The sequence below is a fragment of the Pleurodeles waltl genome, chromosome 1_2 (assembly GCF_031143425.1).
Source record: "Pleurodeles waltl isolate 20211129_DDA chromosome 1_2, aPleWal1.hap1.20221129, whole genome shotgun sequence".
Classification (NCBI taxonomy): domain Eukaryota; kingdom Metazoa; phylum Chordata; class Amphibia; order Caudata; family Salamandridae; genus Pleurodeles; species Pleurodeles waltl.
The window spans coordinates 885,676,830-885,703,881 of record NC_090437.1 but is presented as its reverse complement, the minus strand read 5'-3'; the positions used below and the strand labels follow the sequence as shown (position 1 = coordinate 885,703,881).

Here is a 27,052-nt window from a genome sequence, read left to right as displayed (position 1 = left end):
CCCCAGACGACCCTCTGCCTTGCCCAGGTGGGGGCTGTCCTGAGAAGCCCCCCTGTGCCTGCCTGCACTGTGAGTGACCCCGGGGTCCCTCCATTGAAACCTATAGAAAACCCAACGCCTGCTTTGCACACTGCACACGGCCTCCCCTGTGCCGCTGAGGGTGTGTTTTGTGTGCCTACTTGTATCCCCCCCAGTGCTCTACAAAACCCCCCTGGTCTGCCCCGAGGACGCAGGTACTTACCTGCTGGCAGTCTGGAACCAGACCACCCCTGTTCCCCAAAGGTGCCTATGTGTTTTGGGCACATCTTTTACCTCTGCACCTGACCGGCCCTGAGCAGTTGGTGTGGTAATTTTGGGGTTGCCTTGAACCCCCAACGGTGGGCTGCCTATGCCCCAGGACTGAGACTTGTAAGTGTTTTACTTAAATCCTAATCTAACCTTTACTTACCTCCCCCAGGAACTGTTGATTTTTGCAGTGTCCACTTTGAAAATAGCTTATTGCCATTTTTACAAAGACTGTACATGATATTGTTTTCATTCAAAGTTCCTAAAGTATCTAAGTGAAGTACCAAAAATCTTGAACCTAAACTAAGAAAATATATTTTTCAATATAAAAACCTATTGGCCTGGAGTAACTGTTTGAGTGTGTGCCTCATTTATTGTCTGTGTGTACAACAAATGCTTAACACAACCCTCTGATAAACCTACTGCTCGACCACACTACCACAAAATAGAGCATTAGAATTATCTATTTTTGCCACTATTTTACCTCTAAGGGGAACCCTTGGACTCTGTGCAGACTATTTCTTACTTTGAAATAGTATATATAGAGCCAACTTCCTACATTGGGTCTCTGTGTGTGCACTTACTTTATAAAAATAAAAAAATAAAAAAAACTTGTCCCTTGATAAAAGTAGACGTGGCATATTAATACTTCATTTTTTTTAATCCCACACTCCATAATTAAATTATTTCAAAATGACCACAGCAAGGTTTGTGATGCATGTAGTGGACCTTATGTGCAGAAGATAAACAGTTGCCTCTCTGAAAACATAAACATTACTCAACAAAAAAATGAGATTGCTCACAAACTGAGATTAGGAGAATAGATGTTAGTCTACACACACAACTGCATTTTGCATACTTTGAGTGTAAAAAAACAAACAAAAAAGTATTTTCCTCTTTTGGCTTATCCGATGACTCAGTGCAATCTCATTTAGGTGTCATATCTTCGAAATACTTTTCCTGTGCTTCCTGCAGTGCTGATTCCTCTAATGCATGCGTTCTTCTATATCACTGTTCAACAACTCAGACGATATGGTGGGGTAAGGGTGGCGCATAAACCTTGATTCTGTATGACTGCATTAGGCAGAAGATGCTTCCACTGTCAAAATCTGTGTAAGACAGCAAAACCTTAGTCAGCTGTACACCCATTGTAATCCAGAGCCATCATCCTCAAATGAGTTAAAGGTGCACTAAAATTCACTCCTCTAAGAAACTGCCATAGGACAAAGTTCAGCAAGAAGCAGCATAGGCTAACAAAGTAGCCTTTCAAGGTGCATATAGAAAAAAAAAAAAATCGATTTTGTTGATGACTGACTCAACAGATACATGTTGCCAGTCTGTTGGCATTCAAGGTGCCGTTGACTACATACCCTGTGAACAGTTTTACCACTGTCCACTTCATCCTCCCCGACCCCTTTCCCCACAAAGCGCCCGTTGGCAGTTCCATCTCCTACAACACTTTTACTGATGGTAAAATCTATGTAAGACAGCTAAACCTTTGTCAGCTGTGCACCCACTGTAATCCAAAGAAACACCATCCTACAAAGCCACCTTCGACAACCCCGCTGTCTAACTGCTTTGTTGACCGCATTAAAAGAAAATAGTTGCTTGTTTTAGCTCCTGAAGACACCTCATCCAGTAAATTTCAACAATATTTGCCTTCAGACGTTTTTGATACCCGGGAAGGGGGGAGATAGTCAGAAGGATGACCTGTTCGGAACAGCTACCAGTTTGAAGCCACTTCTGTATGTAAATTGTCAAGATTAAGACAACTAGCACTACAGACAGGAAGGTGAGGCAGAGGTATTATCCTGAGAAAGAGTTTCACTCGGGACGCGGTCACCCCTATTACTGCACACCTTACGATGAACACTAAGAGGAATTTCATCACCAGTAACCACCAATGCATGGGTTGCGTACTGGACGATATTCATAGAATGATGCAAGAGTAAGTTTTACTCCAAGATATGCTTGGCAAGATAGTCCATCACAACCAATTCCACTTAAGTTTCACCAGGAACCACCACAGCCAGCTGCACAACAGACTCCGAAGCTACTTTAACCTTATTCTTCAACAAATTCTTTGTGGACCTTCTGTCTCTGGCACCACGAACTTCTAATTTTGTCACAGACTGATCAGACAACAGCGATATATATATATAGACTAGTGAAAACTCCTACAGTTTCCACAGGAAGCTAATGAATACATAGAACCTGCATCAGCTGAACCCACACCACCTCATACAGAGTCCCCAACTGATATTGCCTGTTTCCATGCACTGGGGAAAGCATTGAAGCAGTTTACTACCTGATTAAGTCATAGAATCAGCCTGGTCTCTCCTCCGTTTTAACGAGGAACTAGAAAGGTGATAAAGAAAATTGAATAATGGACCACAGCTGGCTAGAAGGAAAATTTTGCCCGCCAGGTTGTTTCAACCTTTGTACCTGTGCTTGATGAAAAGGACAGATCCCTTGACAACACACATCTGATAGACTTCTAGTTGCAGATTACTTACCTTAGAATTTCCTCCAGGCATCAGACTGGATCTGGAGATTTTTCTTCGAGCAATACCCTTGCGCCTCGGTAGGTGGTGTTGATTGATTCCGCGGGCGTCGTTGGCATTGTAGTCGCAGTGATGACGTCCGGATTAGTACATAGTCGCCGCCTTTGCGCAGTGATGTCAGTTCTTTTCGTTCTGTGCCACGCACTGATCTGGAAAGAGCTACCCTGGTCTGTTTTTTGACAGACTTCAACCGATTTTGTGGACTTTTCTAGTATTTTGGTGCATCAAGGATGTCCTCAAAGACCGGTTTCAAGCCGTGCAAGGACTGTCACCGCATGATGGCGGTGATGAATCTGCATCGGGTTTGTGGTGTCTTGAGCACGACCCAAAGTCGTGCTCTGAGTGCTAGGCCATGCACCTAAGGCCTTGATTGAGCAGTCCTTCAAACTCATCGCGGCCCGGCACTCTACTCCGCAAGTCCCAGTCTCGATCGAGAGGAAGGTCTCAAGATCGTTCACGGAGCCATCACCACTTGTCTTCAAAATCTTTGGGTGAGAGTAAGAAAGTCGAAGAGATCCCATCGCTCTCTGACTTCGCCCTGTTGCTCGGCTGACACGACGCGGGAGAAGCATCAACGCTCAAGGCCTCTGTTCTCTGAGACTGCGTCTGGGTCCACTCTGCGCTTCACCAAGTTTCCCAGAGCGGCCCCCGCCCAACTTAAAGAATTCTGAGGCCATACGCCTCATCTTTGGGCAGACTGATACGGCGCCTTCGGGCCCAAGGGGTTTGGTTGAGGGCCCTTTGGGTTCTGTGCTGGCAGCTTTGGCTCCTGCCACTGAGGTCCCCTATAGGGGTTCACTATAAATATGCCGAAGTCGCACCTAACCCTCCCCCCACCCTCAGACGCTTCCCTTCATCGGAGCTGTTCTGGACACAGTGCAGTTTCAGGCTTATCCTCCTGAAAAGCGAGTCAAAGATATTCAGGCTATGATTCTGATCTTTCAGCCTCAGTCTTGGGTTTTGATGAGACTGACTGAGGCTGCTGGGCCTTATGGCATCCTGCATCCTGCTAGTGGCACATGCCAGATGGCATATGCGGGTTCTGCAGTGGGACTTGAAGTTCCAGTGGGCGCAGCATCAGGGGAATCTCTCTGACATGGTCCAGATCTCGGAGGGGACTGCGAAGGACCTGCTTTGGTGGCTTTCTAATCTACATTGGGTCCACGGCAGATACCTCTCCCTTCCCCAACCAGATCTATCTATAGTAACAGATGAGTCACTTCTGGGTTGGGGCGGCCACATGGGAGAGGCAGAGATCAGAGGCCTCTGGTCTCCGGCGGAGTCTGAGCTCCATATCAATCTTCTGGAACTCCGGGCGATCAGGCTTGCGTTGAAACCATTTCTTCCCTCTCTCAAAGGGAAAGTAGTGCAGGTGTTCACTGACAATACTATTGCCATGTGGTACTGCAACAAACAGGGTAGAGTGGGGTCCTGGACCCTTTGTTAGGAGGCACTACTCTCCTGGACATGGCTAGGACATCAGGGTATTACCCTGGTGATTCAACATCTGGCAGGTTCTCAACACCAGAGAGGAAAAACTCGGATGTGGATGCACAGCCGATCGTGAATGGCATCTCCATCCGGAGGTGGTGCAAGGTCTTTCAGCAGTGGGGAGAGCCTTGGTTAGATCGGTTTGCCTCTGCAGGAAAACACGCAGTGTCAGCTGTTTTGCATGTTGGAGTTGCGTCTTTCTGCGTATACCACTTCTGCCCAGAGTTCTCAAGAAGATCAGGAACAACTTGGCCCAAGTCATCTTGGTGGCTCTGCACTGGGCTTGAAGAGTGTGGTATCCAGAGCTATTGAGCATGTCCATCGATCCTCCACTCAGACTGCCTCTTCTGGTGGATCTTCTGTTGCAGCAACAGGGGACGGTTCTTCACCCAAACCTGTCCAACCTCTGCCTTCATGAATGGAGAGTGAGCTATGACAACTGACAACTTGATTGTCCACCCAAAGTCTGCAATGTTATCTTGGCAGCCAGGCGTCCCTCCTCCAAAACTGTATACGCCTGTCGTTGGAATAAATTTGTGGCATGGTGCACCAACATATCTGTTGATTCCCTCTCTGCCCCACTATCAGAGGTTCTTTTGTTCATTCGTTCTTTGGCCCAGCAGGGCTCTGCTTTGGGCACCCTTAAAGGGTAATTATCTGCCGTTTTGGCATCCCTTAAGTTACCTGATCAGCCCTCACTTTTTAAATCTCCTATTGTGAGTAGATTCTTAAAAGGCCTCACCCATTTATTTTCTCCCACTCCATTTATCATGGTTCAGTGGGACCTCAATCTTGTCCTTACTTATTAATTGTGTACGCCCTTTGAGCTGATTCACAATTGTCCCTTACAGCTCCTCCCCTTCAAAACTTTCTTGTTGCCATCACCTCTGCTCGCAGGGTGAGTGAGCTTCAAGCCCTTATGTCCAAACCTCCATACTTCTGTGCACCCTGACAGTGGTGTGGCACACTAAGGCTTCCTTCCAAAGGTGGTTACACATTTTCATGTAGGCCAGTCCCTCACCCTGCCTACTTTTTACTCACCCCCACATCCTTCTCATGAGGAGAGACTCCGTCTGGACCCAAAAAGAGTGTTGGCTTTCTATCATAATCATACCAAAGATTTCCGGGTGGACTATCAACTCTGTCTGATATGTGGGTGAGCTAAAAGGGAAGCTGGTGCAAAAATGTCCCATCTCTCAATGGGTGGTACTTTGCATCAAAAGTGTTGGGCTGTGGCCAAGAAGCAACCCCATGAGGGCTGGTGTGCTCATTCCAACAGAGTAACTGCTGCTTCCACTGTTAGCACACAGAGTTCCTGTTCGGATGTCTGGCAGGCAGCTACGTGAGCATCCCTGCACACGTTTGCTAAACACTACCGCCTGGACAGTCAGGTCCGTCAGGGCGGCTACTTTTGTTGTTTGGTCCTGCAGGATTTCCTAGTATGATCTTGGTTCGTAGCCCACCACCGAGGATGGAATTGCTTAGGTATCTATTCTAAGGTAAGGTATCCGCAACTAGAAGTCTCTATCAGATGTACAAGTTAGTTACCGTAGGTAACGAAATATCTGGTAGAGACCTTTTCTAGTTGCAGATTCCTTACTGACCCACCCATCCTCCCCACTTGTGAACTAATTTCTAGGGACTGAGATTCCCACTTCAGGTCCTGAGCTCTGGCGCACCAATCTCTGTGTTCTTAGTGGCTCTGCACTTTGGCGTGGAAAGTCGTTAAAAGAAACTGATGTCACTGAGTGAAGGCGACGTCTATGTACTACTCCCGACATCATGGCGATGACGCCACAAACTGACGCACAAGGGTATTGCTTGACGAAAAATCTCCAGATCCAGTCTGGGGGAAATTCTAAGGTAAGGAATCTGCAACTAGAATGTCTCTACCAGATATTTTGTTACCACCGGTAAGTAACTTGTACATTATGCCTCACTAGACTCCCAAAGGCAGGCTCTGGTAATGCAAGCCGCACACCACCATTTAAGAAACCCATATTACCCATGTACAGCTCTGCCAAATAGGGAAGTTAGGAAGATGGATCAACTTTGGCTAGAGTTTCCCCACCCTTGCTGCAACCTCCATTAGGATTGCTGATTTGCTGGCTGTAGTCAGCTGCTGTGACCACCAAATATAAGCAGACATTGCCCCATAGCTTGATGTTTCTCCAAGATGATAGAGAAAGCTCTGATCAAGGGGAGGGGGCATCATCTGCTATGATTTACAGGACCGTAGATGTAGCCTACACCAGTTTTTGGCAAATGACCGTGTCATTGGTTTAAGTAATGGCTGGCTGCACTGCTCTTCCTTCTGGCTGGAGGTGCAGCATCTCATCTTAAATATACTTTGTCAGCAACCACCGTAACTGCGATGATTTCTTCAAGTTTGACACCCTCTCTTATTTGAAGTCTTGCAATATGGATGGCAGGTCCCCTTTCGTGGTGCAAGGGACAGATGTCTTCCATACATTATGGGCAGTTTCCAACCCTACTGCCCACTGCAGCAATAGCCTCTACAAACTCCTTTTTACAGACAGCCTTGCTGCCCGCCTCTATCAAACTGAAGTTTTCAGACAGCAACCCAAGAAGCTTTCTGGCTAGGGCATACACCAAAGATTTTTTCCAACAGTAACTTGCAGCTGGACTTCCTGTCCTGGCCTCAGTACGTACCTTGCAGAGTCCTGTGGATGGCAAAATCTCTGCCTTTTCATTATGAATAGCAAAGCATTACAAGTAATCAGTAGTTTCTGGACCTGGTAAGATATGGTTCTAACCTGAAATGTACCCAAAGACTGCTGCTTTATCCACTGTAGAAGACCACTCTACCAGATATATGGCCCTGACAGACAGATAATGTCAATTTTTCAAATGCAAGGGATTCTATACCAGTTTCTTTCTGGTGAATAACAAAAAGGTGGGATAGTGATGCCCTATTTTAGACCGTCACAATTTTCAACCAATGTCTGAAAAAGCAGACCTCCAGAATAACTACAGGAGGTACTTCATGCCATTATTAGGCCTCCAAGATTCTTCTTCTCAACCATCTAGCCCAAGCATCCCTGGTAGCAAATGTGAGACAGCTGGTTACCAATATCAATTCAAAGTGCTACAGTTTAGCCTCAAGGTGGCATCAAGAATATTCAGAGTGTAATCCCAGCAGCAGTCTTCCTTGAACTCCTCAATACCTCCGTGATTGCTTGGCAAGCTCTAGCAGAGCCACAATGTAGCGCACAAAATTATTCTCAACACAGGGACTATTTGGTTCAATGTGGTGAAGCCTCATCTACAGGCCATGAATACCGTCCAGTTCCAATGCAGTCGTGTACACCAGGGAAGCCAGTTTTCCCATCAAAAGAAAGGGTCCTGCATCTTCAGTTTATTGTCTACCTTTTCTAATCCCTGCTAGGCATGTCATCTTGCATTCTGTTGATACTGCAATGTAGGCTGAATGTACAGCCTCAGCAAGAGAAATTAGCTGCTTAATGGATCCAGTTATTCATATCCTTTGACCGGATCAAAGAAACCTTAAACTGTTGGCTGTTTCCAGAAATTATGGCTCAATTCCTACTGTTTCACCCTCAGCCTGCTCGATTTAGAATAATGAATGTGTCCTAAGGAGGTTGCAGAACCAACTTTCAAGAATTGGAGGAAGGAGGCCACTGGTCAGCACAGACGCCTTCTTGTAAATGTGATAGAATTCAGGGCAGTCCGTAAGGGCCCACTGTTTTGCTGCCTAATATTGTACAATACACCAATGCTAATCAAAGTGGAATATACTGCTGCAGTATTTTACATAAGTAGGTAGGGTGTCACAAACTCCCATGAACCTTCAGAAGAGGCACAACGTCTCTGGCTCTATTCTTGAAGTCTTATGATCGTAATTTGTCAGAATAGTCACAGAATAATTTGATCTAATGTCCATTTCTCCATATGACTGGGTTTAATTGTATACCAGCATATCTGCAGTTCAGAGTACCTTCTGTAGGAAAACATTTTATTTACGTGTCCAATGTTGACTTGGGGATTTTATGTAAGCGCCTTAAGTTACTACTTCAGAAGTATTGGCATTTTTAAATGGTGGCTCCTGGTTTTCTGTCTTTGCCGAGTCATGCTTTTACAGAGATGTTTTACATTAAATATTTTTTTGTCTCCCAGAATGGAACCTTGAAGATTATTGATAGACGAAAACACATATTCAAGCTGGCTCAGGGAGAGTACATTGCACCAGAGAAAATCGAAATCATATATCAACGAAGTGAGCCGGTGGCCCAGGTATTTGTTCATGGAGAAAGCCTACAGGTAGATATCTTTTTGATTATTTGTAATTCTAATTCTATTACAGATGGGGTGCTATAACCTATATCCATGTAAGACAAAATGCAGCCTCCATTAAATTGTTTACAAGAATTTCGACCTTTACAAATTAGATGGTTTAAATAGTTAGGCTTATTCTTGAGTAAATTCTAATTTATTCTGTCTATCCATTTCCTACTTGCTGTGAGTGGTGTACCTGTGGTCACATTTTCGTTGCACTGTGTAAATTGCTTTCTCGGGGCTATTATAAATAAGACCTGGGCAACTGGTGACGGGTACTCATATAATTAAATTCATGTGCAGTCACTCACCTGCACCTCAATTTCCACCACTGTGTGCAGCCTACTTGATAGCAGGCCTATGGAGGAGAAAATACACCCATCTCTCTCAGTATCCTTGGTTTATTTTCTCCTTGTTCCGTGTGATGAGCAACCTTTTCCTCTTCATCTGAACTGAAGCCATGCATTTTGTGGCTGCCTTACCAGAAACCAGTTGTCACAAAAGCTATTTGCGAAGGCCATCTAAGTCCTGCCCCCGCTTTGGGTTTGCACAGATTCCTTACTGCCCTGGTCAAGAATCACCGAACAAAGTGAAAGGGTGAGATCAAAGTAGGCCTCTGGAACAGGAGCTCAGGAAGTTGCTGCTGCTCTGCACCGGCGCCTCTGAATAGTGAGCATGTGGAGCTGGGCTGGCTCCCTTTATATAGTGTCTTGGCCCAGCCCTCAAACCACACCCAGGCATGCTGCAGGGAAAGCTTCTAGAAGGCCCTGGAAAGGGACCACACCCTGACACTCTGAAAGCCTGCAGCAGTACATTGCAAATGAACAGTTTTTATATTCACCTTAAACATAAGTCTTCAGGATTAAACTCTGCAATGCAAAAGGTTAAACAGCATATCAGCACAATGCATGAATTACGGTATCTTGAGAGTACTGGGTTTTTGCATTCTAGTCGTCCGTAGAGTGCGCACTGCCCTGATGTTGACAGTACTCCCCTCTCCCAGACGCGTTCTAGGGCCTGGTTTGTCTGGATTGAGACGATGAAAACGCCTCAAGTTCTGGAGCATGAATATCAGATGCGAAACCCATGAGTTACTTTCAGGGCCATAACCTTTCCATGAGATTAAGTACCATAGATTACTCCCTCTGTTTGGAATCCAACACCTTCTTGACTTCGTATTCTACTTCCCCCTGTACTAGAACTGGAGCTGGATGAGGGCGGACCTTCTGGACTGATTTTTTCCAGAGGCAAGTGTGGAACACTGGGGGAATCCGTAATGATCTTGGCAATTGCAGTTTATAGGTCACAGGAATGATTTGCTGAAGAACAGTGTAAGGACCTATGAATTTAGGGTTGAACACTTGCTTCTTCTTGAAGTCTATATGTTTTGTAGAAAGCCATACTTTATCACCTGGTTGATACTGCGGTCCCTCACAATGTTTCTTGTCATAATGCTTTTTGTATTTTTGTTTGACCTTTTCTAAATGCTGTTGAATCAATTTCTGGGTTTGATGAAGATGTTGAATGGTTTCTGATACAGCTGGTGTAAGAACTTTCTTGAGGGATCGTGATGGGCAAGGTGTCAGGATGATAAGCAAGCAAGCCAAAAAAAAAGGTGTAACGCCAGTAGAAGTGTGGAATGAGTTATTGTAAGCTAACTCAGCTAACCAGAGCATTGAACTCCAAGACTAAAGTGCCTTTTCTGCGCAAGCATGCAGGTATTGCTTCAAGGTCTGATTTAGTCTCTGTTTGACCATCTGTTTGAGGATGGTGGCTAGTAGATAGTGTGGATGTCACGAAGTGTTTTGCACCAAGTCTTCCAGAAATTGGAGGCAAATTGAGACCCTCGATCGGAGAGTATCATTTTCGGCAGTCCATGATAACGAACCACTCTATTCAGTAAAATAGTTGCCAGTTCACTGGAGGTGGGCAATTTCTTACAGGCAATGAAATGTCCATATTTCGTGAGACTATCTACTACCACCACGATTACTGAATGTTGCTGAACCACTGGTAGGCCTGTAATAAAGTCTAAAGAAATGTGCTCCCAAGGATGACTTGGAGTTGGGAGTGGATGCAACAACCCTTTCGGTTTTGAATGACTTGTTTTAATGCGGGCATAGACTTCGCAGTTGTTCACCATTGTTTTAACATCTTTTGTCAGGTTAGGCCACCAAAAATAGCGTTGGATTAATTCAAGAGTTTTAGGAGTACCTGGATGACGTGCCGTAGGTATAACATGTAACCAATGAAATACTATCTTGCGAAGTTTGGTAGTGGGCACGAACAAACGAGCGTCATGAAAAGGTAATCCTTGCTTGATTGACCTTTTGGGATCTGCTTGGGCCCATATCTGCCATTTCTCAATGGTGAAAGAATTATGGATGTCTTCAAAGAAATCTTCAGTTTTTATGATACATAGGGCTTTGTCTGGAGCAATGATAGCTCTGGAGGTTTGAACTGCAGGCAACGTGGTAGACTTTTGGCGGGACAAGGCATCCGCTTTGCGATTGTCTTTACCAGGACGGAAAGTTACCACAAAATTGAATTCGGCAAAAAAAACAGCATCCAGCGTAATTGCAGAGGAGTCAAAAGTCTGGCTGAACTCATGAACTGAAGGTTGCGATCAGTATATACTGTGACAGTGTATTTGGCACCCAGCAAATGATGTCTCCATTCTTTAAATGCGTCACGAATCACCAGAAGCTCTTTTTCAGAAATGACGTAGTTCTGTTTGGCTTCGTTCAGTTTCCGAGCCATGTAAGCTACGGGATGAAGCTGGCCAGTGTCTGTTTCGTTGTGACAAGACTACAACATGTATGTTTAAGTTTTTATTTGTGAGGAACAAAACTAGCAAGCACAAATATGGTGCTGTACAAACAATAGAATTCATGTACCATGCAGGGTAGTGAGTTAAGAAGGCATACCTCTTCGATTGCACTTGGAGAAACCATGTTGACAATGGTGAGTGAGATGCTCCTTGAAAATATGAATTTTTAATTTCTCTCTGAAGTGCAGGAGTGCTGAAATAAGTCTGACCGGCAGTAGTATTTCGCTTTGAATTCTCAGTGCAATTCTTTAAAATGTATTTCCTTGTTTTCCTCTCCACTTATTTTGTGGTCTAGATGTCTTGACTTTTTGGGGTAACTTTTCTTCATAGAGTGGTTTATAGAATTTTGAAGCCTATGTGTCTGGCAGCAATTTTTGATTGTGACGCGCTCCTACATGAGTAGTAGCGTAGATGATTACCACAGGGGCTAAATGATCAAGCCTTTCACTTCATACTATTGAGGAGGGCTGTAGCACGCAGGATTGACACATTAAGCCTGAGCCAGCTACCTGGTAGGGTATTTCCAGTGTTAAAACAGATAGCAAGAGAAGAGGGAGAATTTTTGTTGGACTTTTTTTTTTTTAGGGGGGTGGGTGGGTGGGGGGTGGATAGCACATAGACATTACATCACAGAATCCTGGATATTGAGTAATATTGCACGACTCATTGTTCTTTGTGTAATTGCAACTGGAACCGGGACATAATTACAGGAACAGTAGTCATCTCATCCACTGGGGTGAGTTTGAGAAGAAGACAAATCATATATCACAGAAGTAACATCACAACTGTATCTGAAAGAAGCAGCCTCCATGTCCACTCCTGGGGCATAATTTGTGAGGATGGAAAAGGACAATCCATGGTCACTTTATTTCCCGACACCATTAGACTATAAAAAAAAAAAACACATCCCTGGTCTGCTTGTATGTTGGGTAATTGCCTGGAGGCCCGTTGGACAGTATCTATACCCCGTATCTCGCCAACCCAAGAGTCCCAAGTTACTTCCACTCCTCCCCGGCCCACCCGCAGTGCGAGCATCTGGTCAGTAGTCATCCCCCTCGGCGGCAGGAGGGTCCTGCACCTACTGTAAGTCAGACAGCATAGATGCCCATGGTCGTAAAGCCTCTTTTAAACAATCAACCATATGAACATGGTGCATCCGCACTTCTTCTGCAGTCGCCCATTCAACTACATCTTCAATCCACGCTGCATGTGTAGGGGGTGCCAGCTGTAGCGACGTAATGGCTATACGCCTGAGAGAAGAGGAGAATGTGATAGACTGTAGTTCTGAAATCTTATTAGCAGGGTTTTATTCTTGGGGAAATAAAGCATGTTGGTGTTCTTGGAGACTATGGGCCTGAACACAAAGTTTCTATTAAAGAATCTGAGTGGTAGTTAGGCAGATGGCTTCACACCTGTTGGTGTTGTGGGTGGTGATGACCACCTTCAATGTGGTCTACCTAAGCATACTTCTAAGTGGAATAGAAGTGCTGCCAGTATTTTATGGTGCTTTTGTATCTTTAATGATTTTTGTTGGTGAAGAATTTGTTCATGGCATTGTGTTTGAGTAGTGCATCAACACAGCACTAGGCACTAGTTACCTTTGCTGAACACTTGTGTGATGGTCCCTGTAAATTTGTGCTGGTAAGGTTACTGCATGACAGTTACAATTCTTTCAGGTGGGTTACATCATCCAGGATTTTTTTTTTATTTTTTTATTTAAACTATCGAATTTCCTGTTAATTTTTTTGCGGTTAGGTGCTGAGTTTCCATGCAGTGTTGCATTGGTGTGGATGCCATTTTGGTATTGTACCCTCTGCTATGCAAAATATTCTGACCGATCTCAGTCCGGTCTGCAGTCTGATTGTCACCCAAACGCCAGGCACCCAGAGATGCCTGACGTTCCTTCCATTACAAGACTTCACAACCATAGTGCACATAGCTCCATCGCTTGGGAGCATCAATGACACCCCAGACCTCTTTGGACCTGAGCACATTCAGAGGGAGCACAACGCACAATTGTCTGCTGCAGATGAAGAAGCTTTCTTCCCCGAAAGAAGCTCTAGCTATGATCTGGAGATTGAGTATCTTTCTCCAGCCCAGCAGTCTGTGAATATGGTACATCCTACCCCCTCGACAACACTCTCAATCTGAGCATCCCTCTGCCAAAGAGTACTCTGGAGTACCAGAGACAGGCTTTTGGCCCATCACTGCCTTTGGGCCCTGGTCTGCACTGACAGATCAAGTTGGACACTCCGCCCAGCTCCTGCTTGGTGCTGAAGAAGCCTTCCAGACTGGCTGCTTCAGCGCTCGCTACTCAAACACCAGCACCGGACACATCCACCTTTGTGCCGAAACCAAAGGCACCCTCGGAGCCAAAGACCTCAGCATCGACCAGCAAGGCCGGTGCAGTTGAGCTGATTCTCGACAAGCTGCAAGAGATGGACTAAAGACCGAGACATCTGGTCATCCACCCCGATACAGGCCGGATCCTTGCCCGCCCTTTAAGGCATCGTCAGCAGTCCTTCCAAGGATGCCCTGGACATCCCGATTGCAGCAAACCAACACAAGCAGATAAGGCTGCCCACACCTTACCCCCATGCACAACCATCCCCTCACCCTATGCCTCATCCTTCACCCTCCCCACCTGCTTCTCCAGGGGAACCCCTTAATATGACCTCTGTCTGGTCTCCACACTCTGATGCAGGTGAGGGAGGGGAATGAGACATTTGACTCCCCTCCACAGGGTGACTCATGGGACTCCTATGATGCAGACCCACATGGGTACACAGACCCTGACCTTTACCTGCCTGTCTCTCCCAGTCAGGCGTTCAGCGGAACCTGTTGAACATGCCTTTTGATAGGTAGCATCTCTTTGGTCCACAAGTGAACCAAATGTTAGAAAAGATCAAGAGATACAGAGACCGTAAAAGGTGCACTTCAGACACCTGCTTGCCGGAGCTCCTTTCGCCACACGCCTTACCGTGGAGGCTCGAAGACCACCTCCCCCTAGGCTTTTGCAACCTACCAGCCCACCCAGGGCCAGCAATCCTGTCCCAGGGGTTACTTTGGAAGGTCCTACAGAGGCAATAACTTTAGAAACAGAGGTACAGTGGCTCCCCAAAATAAACTGCAACCGCCAAACCCTGATCTGTCTATTTAGCACCCCCTAACCACTATACCCCAGATACCAAGACAACATAACACTAGTTTGGGTGTCCCTGCACAGCTTTGTTCCCACATGGCAAACAGTCACCTCAGGCCAGTGGGTGTTGAATGTTATTCAACATGGTTACTGCCTGGAGTTCACTTCCATGCCTACCACCATTCCACCATGCAAACACTCTCACCAGAACAAAAGGCTACTCCATGGAGGTCAAGGAGTGCTTTCTCAAAGGGGCTGTAGAAACCGCCCCGCCATCAGCAAGGCACTGGAGTGTATTTGCTGTACTTTCTGATACCCAAAAAGGGTGGGTCCCTCCGACCCCTTCTGGATCTCAGGCCCCTAAACTACTTTCCTGCAGAGCCCTTCCATATGGTCGCCCTCCATGATGTCATTCTGCTTCTCCAGCAAGGCAGCTTCATGACCACACTCGACCTGAAGGATGCATATTTTCACATACCAATACATTGGCCCATCGCCAATCTCTCAGGTTTGTGGTCAGTGGAAAACATTACCAATTCAAGATGCTCTCCTTTGGAGTTAATACTGCACCTCTGTTGTTCACCAGTTGTCTTGCGGTGGTGACCGTACACCTGCACAACTGGGAGCTCAGGTGTCTCTATCTGGACGACTGGCTAATTAAGAGTGCTACCCACAGCAAGGCTGCAAGCATACTAGGCCTTCATAAATTGGGGCTTACCATCAACACTTTAAATTTTCTTTTTTTTTTTTTTTTTTTTTTTTTTTTTAATGTATATTGATTAAACCGATCACCACTGCTATCCTAAAGATGCACTTAAGCTTTGGTCATCCCTACCTTATTTTCTGAGTATTGCTCTTACCAACTTTACTTCTACTTAAAGGTTTCTTGCTTGCTTACTTTTTGCAGCACATCCACCTTCCTTCTCTTCCTATAGTTCTGAAACATCAGTATGTGTGTTCCAGTCTTCTATGTATGGCTCCGACGTTATGCAGTGTTTGCTCATCACGTTCTTTTATTACATGATCATTTGAACTCTGTGCTCCACACAGAACTAGCCATTAAATCATCTGTATGTTTAGGTTTCCTGGAAAAAATGTCGTATTTTTTTGTATTGCTTTCAAAACGTAGATTGATATTTTTAACCTAATGAAGAAATTGCAGTTTCATACATAGTCATTATTTCTAAATTACCCCAATTATATATTTTTAGATTAGGTCAAAAGCAATTCATTAAATTCTCATTTCTTTAAGTTTGCTTAATTCACCAAGAGCAGGAAAGAAGGCTTTAGGATAGTTTGCAGGTAGTGCACACACGAGTAAATGTTGGAATGGTGATAAATGTGGGAAATGGCGCATAACTGGCCTCGAGAGGCAAGATCGACTCAGTGGTGCCAGAGGTGAATCTCCTGAGAGCGGATCCACACAAACTAGTAGACAGAGTATCAACCAATGAAACCTCAATTGCAATGGTCCGCCCCGACATTGTTGCACTGCAAAGTCAACTGCATAGCCTGGAAACAGAAGTGACAACACTGAAACGTAGAGCAGAGGATGCGGAAGGCAGGTCAAGGAGGAACAACATTCACTTTGTAGGGTTTCCGGGACAAGCAGAACTACCCAATGCGAAAGAATTTCTGGAACAATGGCTGAAAGACAAGGTGATGGCAAACCAAATGTCGCCCTATTTAGTGGTTGAGCGCGCCCACTGGATCCCGGGTAGACCGCCATGACCGGGGGCCTGATTGCACGGTTCCTCAACTTTTGTGATTGGGACCAGATTCTCCAGAAGTTCAGACCGCAAGGCCCTTGGCAATTTGATAACCCCACCATCACTGCATACCCTAATTACAACATGGAGGTACCGTGGACATCCTTCACAAAGATTAAGAGTAACTTTTACGGGAATGCAACATCAACTACTCGCTATTATTCCCAGCATGTCTCCGTGTAGTGGACAGAGAAGACACATTTTTCCTTCCACGTAAGACGCATGGACTTGGGTGCATGCTAAAGGATTGGTCTCCCGACTAACGGATGCAACCAAAATGAATGAATGAATGGATCACGCCTCAACCTCAGTGCAAGAAAAAACCTGGAAATGCAGCACATCTGCCCAGAGAGCAGGCAGCTGCGAGCCAGGCGCAGGCCTTAAAGGAAGCTAACCAGTTCTCCTCCAACCACTATACTACTCTTCGGAAGGATACGTACACTGACTCAAATTCATCACAGGGCCATTCCAGCGTGTCTGCGTCCCCGTTGGCTTTTGGCCCTGAGCTCACCCCACAAGTGGCGGACGACCTGTAGAGTTGATCGGCATGTGTGACCTTACTCGCCCAGCTGGGCTTGCAAAATCTGGACCGCCGACTTCCGGGCTCCTAGATAAGACATTGCATGTAGAGTGAGGAGACTGTATGAGGGGCTAATGTGGAGGACGTGTTCTTCTGCCAATAGTAACTAAGCAGCAGCTTGACCATTGTTTCTCGGGGGTGGGGGGCGGGGGGGACTGCCGCTGAGCCATAGGCACGATAATTAACTGTATAGACAAAATGGAATAGGCGAACAAACTAGAAGGGGCCTATGAGTTTCCTTAGAGACAAGATTGGTACTATTGCCCTATGTTGCACCTGTTGTGCACACATTCTATATGCAAGGTGCTACCTAGTGAGTTTGTATTTAATTTGTTCTTACGTTCGCAAATGCCACATGACATCACAGCAAGGAGGGGGGAAATCAACACAAGATAAGCACAACATCGCTTGTATACCTCACCACAACTCAACTCACATGAGTACTGATGCCTACAACATACTAACCTGGAATGTGAGAGACATGGCAGCTCTCACTAACCACATTAGGATTTATAACTATTTGAAGCGATACAAAATACTTAGTGATATTACAAGTGACACCTCACGGCTTCGGACCTGCATTCTCTGGACACTGAATGGCCCGGGCAATTATATGGTTCAACCTACCCTAGAGGAGTACTGATCTGGGTGGCACCAGTGGTCCCATATGTGGTGGAGCACTGTACGGTGGACACCAATGGTCGGTATGTATTGTTGGAGGTTATGCTGGATGGTAAACCGCTCAGCATATCTGGGATATACACCCCCAACATAAAACAAAGCGAACTCCTTTTGTCGATCCAGCCTACGCTATTTAAAGACCCAGCGTCCACCATCATATGGGGTGGAGATAAATTGCGTACCAAACATTGACATGGACAGGTCCTATCCACCATTATTGGGAGCTCCTAGCAGGCAAACCCCTAAGGCACTTCAGAAGTGGATATCCGAGAGTGGGCTAGGTGATGTGTGGTGACTTACCCTTAGACAGGGAATACTCCTTCTATTCTCCAGTACACAGGTTACACACCCGAATTGACTTGCTGCTTAGTTCAGTAGAACTGGTTGGTGCTTTCAGGGAGACAGCCTATTTAGCTAAGTCCCTATCAGATCATTGTCCCCTAGCGGCCACCGTACAATGGTGTGAACTACGTACCCAGATACCCACGTGGTAGCTGCAGTCAGAACTGCTGCTGGACCCTCCCTTCCATTCAGAAATGGCCGAGCATATATCCACATATTTTGAGCTAAACTGGGGGGAACAGCAGAGCAAGCAATAGAGGGCTGCCCACAAAGTTGTAGTGAGGGGCTGTTGTATGTCCGCGGCGGGGGGGACTGCAACCCACGCCATTGAAGCAATTGACACAAGCAATCAGACTTGCCGGGCATGGAATGTGCGGCGGCACAGGGAACTAAGGCACTTGATGCCGCCCTTGAACCACGCAAACGCAGGAATGAAGCGACTATGCACCTGAGGAAATTTGACTACTGCCATTACACTGCTACGCTGCACTCAGAGGGCGACCGATCAGGCAGACTACTAGCATGGTTAGTTAGGGGTGAGACAACACGCACTCCTATTGGGGCTATTCGACTCGACAATGGGACAATAGTTAATGCACAGGCAGACATTAATGATGCTTTTAAACAATGCTATAGCACACTGAGGCGAGACCCAACACCTCCCCCACCCCCAAATTCAAGCATATCTGACTTCTTTTGCTCACTGCCCCTCACTCTGCTCTCCATTACAACAACAAAAATGGAGAGAACCATTGATGCAGAAGAAATAAAATCAGCAATGCAACAATTAACTCATAAGAAGGCACCGGGTGGCAATGGCTTACCAGTGGAATACTATCAGACATTCGCGACAGTTGATCAAACCATATCCGGAGATGCTCCAGGAAGCCCAAATAAAGAGGCGACTCTCGCACTCCCAACGCGAAGCGTTAATAGTGGTCCTACACAAACCAGGCCGGGATCCGCTAGATGTATGGATCCTACAGGCCCTTATTGTTACTGAACCTAGACAGTAAGATACTAGCAAACCGGATATTGTTGTTCATGTCACACCGGATACATGAAGACCAATCGGGATTCATCCCCGGTCGGAACACCTTCTTGAATATCCGCAAATTACTGAGCCTCATTTCGGCTGCCTCGGAATCAGACTGACCTGGTTGCAGTTTCCTTAGACATTGAAAAAGCATTTGATGCTCTCGTTGGTCATTTCTGAGAGCAACCTTGAAGTCTATCGGATTCGGTCCAGTGTATATGAGCTGGATTGATACCCTGTACTCCAATCCTACGGCTAGGGTCAAAACGGGCAGGATAATTTCACATAGCTTTCCCATAGAACGAGGTACTAGGCAGGGATGCCCCCTATCGCCGCTTCTGTTTGCTATAACTATAGAACCTCTGGCATCTCAGCTCAGACTGCGGGCACGGCAATGAGGTATCCCCGATGGAGACAGGCATCGGACAGTATTCCTGTATGCAGATGATGCGCTAATATACCTACGTAAGAGTACAGCTTAGCTCCCGGGCTTATTACAATTACTGGAGCACTTCGGAGACATATCGAGACTACTTGTGAACTGGTGAAATCCTGTGTATTCCTGATGACACTGATTCCCAGAGCACCTACTAACTAACCCCAGTGCACATGGAATACCTTGGTGTTACTTGACGTTTAAATACCTTGGTAAACCGGTATATCATAAGCCGATTTGAGGGAAGGCAATTTAGGACGCGCGATCAGGTTCATAAAAGGCTCATTAGCGTTCTGGAATTCATTGCCATTGTCCCCAATGGGCAGCGTAGCTATTGCGAAGATGATAGTGCTCCCCAGATTATTATAGTACTTTACAGCCCTTCCACTAATCCTCCCTCAATCTTTCTTTAAAATCTTGAACAGCCTCGTCAGATCTCATATGGAAAGGAGGTTGCAGTCGTGTAGCTCTCAATACCACTTACACATTGACCTCACAAGGTGGATTAGGTGCTCCAAATTACAAGCTATATTATGTGGCCGCACAACTTAAATGACTGTTACTATGGATGCAGAACCTTCCCAGTATGGAACTTGTCGGTGCGTGAGACACTGGGACATACTAATGTACTGGGATGTCTACAGGACAACACTAATTCCCCGCGGCGCACAAATATCTTGATGACGGTGGCTAGACGTTGTTGGCATCGCTACATAATTAAAAGGGGAAATATCCCTCCCTACACACCCAGGGTCCCATTGCTGGCCATCCAGAGAATAAGGCAATTAAGTACACATCATGACCTAGAATCCTGGACTACATTAGGCGTACAAACAATAGGGGACTTCTTCAAGGATTGTAAACAAATGCCTTACTCTGAACTTGCACTCACCTATGATGTAGGACCAGGGCGATTCTTAACTTATAATGCATTACAACAACTCACACGCAGGATATGGCACAATGGTGACAATGAGCATATGGTTCACCCACTACTACACACATTCCTAGCGAGCTCAGGACTTCAATATATCATCTCCCAGTTATATAGGGATGTGTTAGAAAACACTGCAGACGCACATGTTATCACGCGGGCTTGGTGGGATCATGTTCTCGTGACGCCGTTGTCACAGCAGGAATGTAACATGGCGCTCAACATGGTCAAAATGGTGTCACGAAACCCACGTTTCAGCTACACTCAATTTAATTACTTACATCAAACCTATATATCCCCGCATAGTTTATCACGCATCTTCCCCCATAATAGACACAAATGCCCTGGATGTGGAGAGAGAAAAGCTAATTTTTACCACATGATATGGGATTGCCCACCGGTTCTCCGTTCCTGGCACACCCTCACCTCCCTGACAGCTAAGCTGGTGGAACATCCATTGTCTCCTATACCAGAATCTTGCCTTTCGGGAATTCGCAAGAGGTCAGCAAAGGGAAAGCAGTTACACAAGTGCATTGACTTAACGTTTATGTGATTTAAGCGCCTACTAGCGATGCAGTGGAAGGCACCGACCACACCAGATACACGGCGCTGTCTATATGACCTGTTGAAATGGGATAAAGCACAGGCACAGGGTCTTCATTTGCTGCAATACAAGGGAGTAAAGATAAAAGGAGTTGAAATATGTGACACACACATAGCCTCAATAGATGCTAAAGATGACATCCACCCCCCTCCCACCACCACCGAATACGTGATGGAGGTCACTGGAGCATGGCGCCCATGCAACAAGGGCAAAGTACATGAATCACAGTTGACGTGCAAACCGTACGGCCGTGAGAACCGCCCCCATCCCACACCATTATAACTTACAATGTATGGTAACAACACTACTAATTAATAGAAAAACCATGGCAAAATTACCATAACCAACCAGGATCAGACTCCACAAAAATGGAAGGTATAAGCGCGTAACATGGGCACGCCCCCAACTACACACCAGTGCAATGATATCTTCACAATTAATATATCAAGGGTGACTGAGCAATGGATACAGACCGGAACAGATAATTATGAAAATGTATGCATAACTGTCTATCTCATCCCCCTCCCCACCCCTCATACATTTAGTTCTAACATGAATACTTCTTATAATGCATAATGATTCACCAAATGCTTTCATTAATAGACTGACGAGATGATCAAAGCAAATGTTGTTGAATGACTTTTTTTATTTATTTATTTTTTTTCCTTCACTTTTTGTTATACAATAAACAGGCTTATTGCAACTGTGTTTGTTGACAGGATTCTTTTTAGTCAGGAGTGGTAACATCTGTGTTCTGATTCATGAAGTAGTCCTTTTGGGTGGCTCCCTGAGGAGCATAGTCATAATAGCGATGTCAGTTCCTTTCAGGGAGTAGGATCATGTAGTGCAGTAGCTTTGACATGCGCATTGACTTTCTAGGTCTGGTGTTAACCAGATCTTTTGATTTTACTAAAATAACATTTATAATATACTTGAAGGGACTTATAGCCACCCCTGTCTAACTGTCCACTAGAGCATGGGGCAGCTCACTTAAGCCACTCGTTAACTTTACCATAGGTGATTGTATTTTGAGGTTGTTTCAAGGTGAACATCTGCACAAAAGGTATCAGTGTCTTTTGTTTGTACTTTTTCATTATTATTGCCTGACATGATACCAAGACACCTTTAAAGTGAGACCAGGGCAGCTTTATCCGATCTCATCTCTTATCAATTTTTAAATTCCTTTTGGAGTGGTCTTTGTTTCTTACTGCTATTGTATTCATAGCATACCATATTAAGTTCTTGAACTCTGTTTCACCAGTGGTTCTTTAATAACCTATGCCCAAGAAGGAAACCAAACCTTATTGTTTTATTTGCAGCACATGTGCAACTATTTTATTTAAAACCTAGGTGGGGTGTAATTTGGGTTTTCGTATTCAATATTTTATGCTGTGCTTTTCCTTTTTTCATTATTTCCTCTTTTCTTATTTTTGCCTTCTTTCCTTCCGTTTGCTTTCTTTCCCTCTGTTTGCCTTTATTCCTTTTTTCTTTTCTTGTCTTCCTTCCTGTCACCTTACTCCAAGACCAGAGGCCAGCAGTCAATTCCATACTGATTAGATTTTGTAGGTCTCTTCGACAATACCTTTTGTTTTTACTAAAATTGTGTCAGTTACTTATAGAGGTTTTCACCCAGCCTTCATCCACTAGTCTGTGATTGTCATTCACATTTCTCTTCCTCTCACGCCAGCATGCATCAAGGGAGCAATGTATATGCTCACTTCATCCATTGACTCGAAGGTGAGTTAAGGCATGCTGTTCTTTCACAAGGAGCATATCCACAAATAAATAATTCCTTTCACTGCTACGGAGTATTATGGTAATGTGTACGTGAGACCAAAAGAAAATTGTCTGATGCCCATGTGTGAGGGTTTTTTAGCCCGGTAGCTTCCAGAACAATAAAGCTTTGCAAAAACCATGTCAAAACATGGATTGCCATAAGACTGCCAGCCAGTGCCAGACCGACTGGCTTAGCCAGTGCTTTTATTCTATTTGTGTGGTGGTGCAAGGGAATGTTAATTATGAGTGTTTAGTGGCGCTATCCATGGGGAAAACTGCCATTGGCACAAAACTGTCACAGAACTTCTTAAAAAAAAAAAAAAAAAATCTCCAAATAGGAGCACCTCTTTCCCTGCAGAGGAAGACACTAAGGCATCTTGGTGATGCACATGCAAGTATTCCATTCAGGAATGATGTATGAAGGTTTTAGACTATTGCATCATTGGCAGTGGTTTCAGCGAGACTGTTTTGTCCAGTCACCAGTATTTAGCTCTATCCTTCACCCAGATTAGTCTGATTCCAACCATTAGCTAGATGTACCTAGAGCCACCACATTCATCCATTATTCCCAACAGTTCAATCTTAAGGTTTAAGTCAGTGGGTGGCCCCACCACTTCGCTAAACTCTGCAATATTTGTGACTAATACTTATTACTGGGCAATCTCAGACCATGTGAATTAAATTTCCTACTGCGCTATAGTATCTAAGACAATTGGAGCCAGAACTGTTGCCCATTTGCCACATCCTCTGTGGGGTGTAGAAAACCCTATGAAACTATTTAAATTGTATCAAGTAAAATTTGGTCGAAAATTGCCAGAGGTTCAGGACACCACATTTTTTCAGTCCTCTTTTCACAGGTGGCCCACTGGTCTCTCAGGCTTTGTAGTGGGTCCGGGATATTTATCGCTAGTAGATATACGTGAAACTCTCCTTTCCAGCCACTTGGTTACACTATTAATTTGGCTTCAAGTGGACTGATGGCAAGTAGAGGGTTAAGTCTCCGCTTGCATTCCTTCAGTGCATATTACAGCTGCAAATAATGGTAAAACTGTTGTACCCTGTGAATTGGTCTCTTAACTCTTCAGAAGATTCTATGACTCTGTCCTTATGTCTCCAAGGTTTGAGACACCAATCTGGTTCCAGTGCTGGAAGCCCCAGTGTCTCGCTGAGTGGGTAAGTCAGGTTTCCTGCCGTAATGGGGGTCTCTTTTGTGGACTTACCATACAATCCATTTCATTGCACTGCGCCGGGAAGTAAACATGGTGCAACCACACCATATAGAAGATCCATCGTTCAAAGTACCTCAAATAGGTCTGCCTCCATCCATTAAGCAGTCCTCTTTCCTTAGAGCAGGCTTCTGATCGGCAGCATCTCTGTGGCCCAGTAATAAAGCTGGACATCTACCACTCCCAGCCCTCCATTGTATGCTGACTGCACACATTTATTAGAGGATAATCTGATAGACGTCTAGTTTCAGATTCCTTACCTTAGAATTTCCCCAGGCGTTAGTCTGGATCCGGATATATTTCTCGAGCAGTACTCCTGCATCCCCATTAGGTGGTGTCGCTCGACTCTGCATCAGTCTCGGTCGAGAGGAAGGTCTGTGAATCGGTCACGGAGTCCTTTTTCCCTTCGTCATCCCACTCCGTCCTTGGGATGACTAGGTAAGTCAATGCATAAGAAGGCAAAACATTCTTCAACTTCACCTCATTTGTCAGGCCGACGAGGGTGTGTCATCGATCTAGGCCTTCCTGCAGAGCCTGGATCTGGGCCGACTCCACGTCTCCCTGAATTTCTGGGAGCCGGAGTAACCCCTGCACAACTTATCGAGTTTAATGAGGCCATGAACCTCATTTCTGGACAGGCTGGCTCCGCTGGCGCACCTTTGTACCCTGCAGAGTCGAAAGGTGCCCTTTGGGTTCTGCACCAGCAGTTTCAGCCTTGGCTCCAAGGGGCATCCATGGATTCATTCCTGGATCCGGGCCGACGTTGGTTGTACCCATTTGACTTTCCCCAGCGCCAGTCCAGACATACACTCCTTGCTCCATCCTCATTGCCAACATGGAGTAGGATGGGTGTTGTTCGATGCAGACTCCTGTGCCCAGAGCCCTTGCCCCTATGATGGTTCCTGAGCCTTATTCCTCTGGGCTAGGTTATGGTGAGAAATGGGAGGGGTCACTGAACCCTTTAGAGTACCAGCCCAAGACCCAATGGACTAGCGTATGGACCTGGATGAAGCCAGTGTCCTGTGATCCCTCTGTGGCTACGGAAGAGAGAGCTTCATATTCAGTGGTGGTGCGGAGAGCAGCCAAGGTCGTGGACCTTGAACTGCCTTCGGTGGCAGTCCGGTATAACCTCAGAGGTGCTTGTCTGGGGTGTCATCCTCTGAGCCCTGGTTTCCCTTTACTGAACCCCTTACGGATGTCCTACTGGGTGCCTGGTCTAAGCACAGTGGCTCCTGTGAACAGGACAATTGTCTGCCGCCTTTGCCCTTCACTGGGTGACCCAGGTTTCCTGACACACTTTACCACTGAGAGCTCGTTATCGAAGCCACCACCTCCCAGGGTGCGTTCCCTTCTGCACACCCGCATAGGGGATACAAGAGGCTGGACACTTGGGAAGAGGTTTTCTTCCACCAGCCTGGCATTGCCGTCCATGAACACTGCATGCCGCTTGGGCCATTATTCCCTTACGCTTTGGGATATGATTGTACAAGTGATGCCACAGGTCTTGGAGGGCGCCCAGGCTCTTCTTTCCCAAGCAGTTGCTGGTGGAAGAGAGGCAGCAAAGTTCACAAATCAGATGTGTACTGGACACGAGCGACTCGTTTGGTAGAGTGGTTGCTTCTACAGTGGCCTTGAGGTGCTGCACCTGGTTGAGGACGTCTGGCTTTTCGGGGATGTCCAAGCTAATCTTATGGACATGCCCTTTGATGGCACTTTTTTCTTTGGAGAGAAAGCAGACCACGCTCGATGGCTTCAAGGATTCTTATGCTACAGCCAAATCCTTGGACCTCGCAGTGGCACCTCTTTCATGGCTACAGAAGGGGCACCCAGCCCTGTCTGTTCCCATCCAGCCACCATGCCACGCAAGCTGCCCAACCTGTGTGGCCAGGGGGTGTGGGATCCACTGTCCTCATGGATCAGGGAGCCAGTGGTCTGGTCGGTCTGTCCCCCACCCTGCAGTTTCCTCCAGGCCTATCTAGTCCGACTCTTCCGCACCAGGGACCAGTCAGAGGCAGAGTTTGCCATCACCTGCTCTGCTGGCAATCCATAGTGTCAGACAACTGGGTTTTGCAGATAGTCCATTCCCTTCAAGACGACTCCTCCATCCATGCCACCATCCTATGATTGGATGATGGAGGATCACTTGCCACTTGTCCATGAGGGAGTGCTCTCTTGGCCAAGGGAGCCATAGTTCGGGTCACTGTTCCAGAAGTAGGTTGTGGTTCTTATACCTGCTACTTTCTGGCACCCAAAAGGACGAGGGCCTCCGCTCTATTTGAGCATTTCGGTATCTCAATCTTTCTCAAGAAGTTCAAAATGCTCACTCTGGCTCAAGATCTATCTGTCCTGGACCCAGGAGACTGCATGGTAGCGTGGTATTTGCATGGATACTTACTTTCATTTTCGATGGCCTGTGTTGCTGTAGATTTAAATGTTTGCATACTCCTATCTAGTGTTGGGTCCGGAGTGTTGCAAGTTGTTTTTCTTCGAAGAAGCATTTTCGTGCCACAGGATCGAGTGACTCTTCCTTCTCAGTGATACTGCACATGGGTAGTGAGCCTTTTGTTAGATTGTTTTCTTCTGCCGTCAGGTTTTGGACGTATCTTCAATCTGTCTTAGGCTCACTTTGGTTTGAAACTTTCCTTCTGTCATTCTTTTATTCAACTGGATTGTTTTCTCGATCATGAAATTCCTCCTTTGGGTTCGTTCTTTCCAGTTGTCGGATCGAATACCGACTGCCTTTCAGAGCGACCTTGCCCATTGTCTGGCCTACTTCCACACGGGCCCAAAGAGAATGCTGAGCTGATGGAACGGACACTGTTGCCTTTCTGTCTCCTGTGCCATTCGAAATTCCCCTACATGGACCATCAGGTGTGTAAACTGTGCCTCTTCCCTGATCACCAAGAAGCTACCTGCGACGACTGCAAGTATTTCAGCTCAAATGAAACCCTTCGGGACAAAGAGCTCGTAGGTTGGAGATGGTGCACAAGTCCCCAGAAGACACCCAAGACATCTTTAGGGAGGAGCATGCACAGGAGG

At 45.9% G+C, this 27,052-nt stretch overlaps 1 protein-coding gene across 6 annotated transcripts in view; it reads left to right on the top strand.

The window, feature by feature from the left end:
- Positions 1-27,052, top strand: part of ACSL1 (acyl-CoA synthetase long chain family member 1) — a 447,768-nt gene that overhangs the window by 383,063 nt on the left and 37,653 nt on the right. For all 6 annotated transcript variants that reach the window (XM_069199542.1, XM_069199561.1, XM_069199552.1 and 3 more), the window contains exon 18: positions 8,499-8,642. In XM_069199542.1, the coding sequence (XP_069055643.1) occupies positions 8,499-8,642 (144 nt within the window). The remainder of the gene's footprint in view (positions 1-8,498; positions 8,643-27,052) is intronic.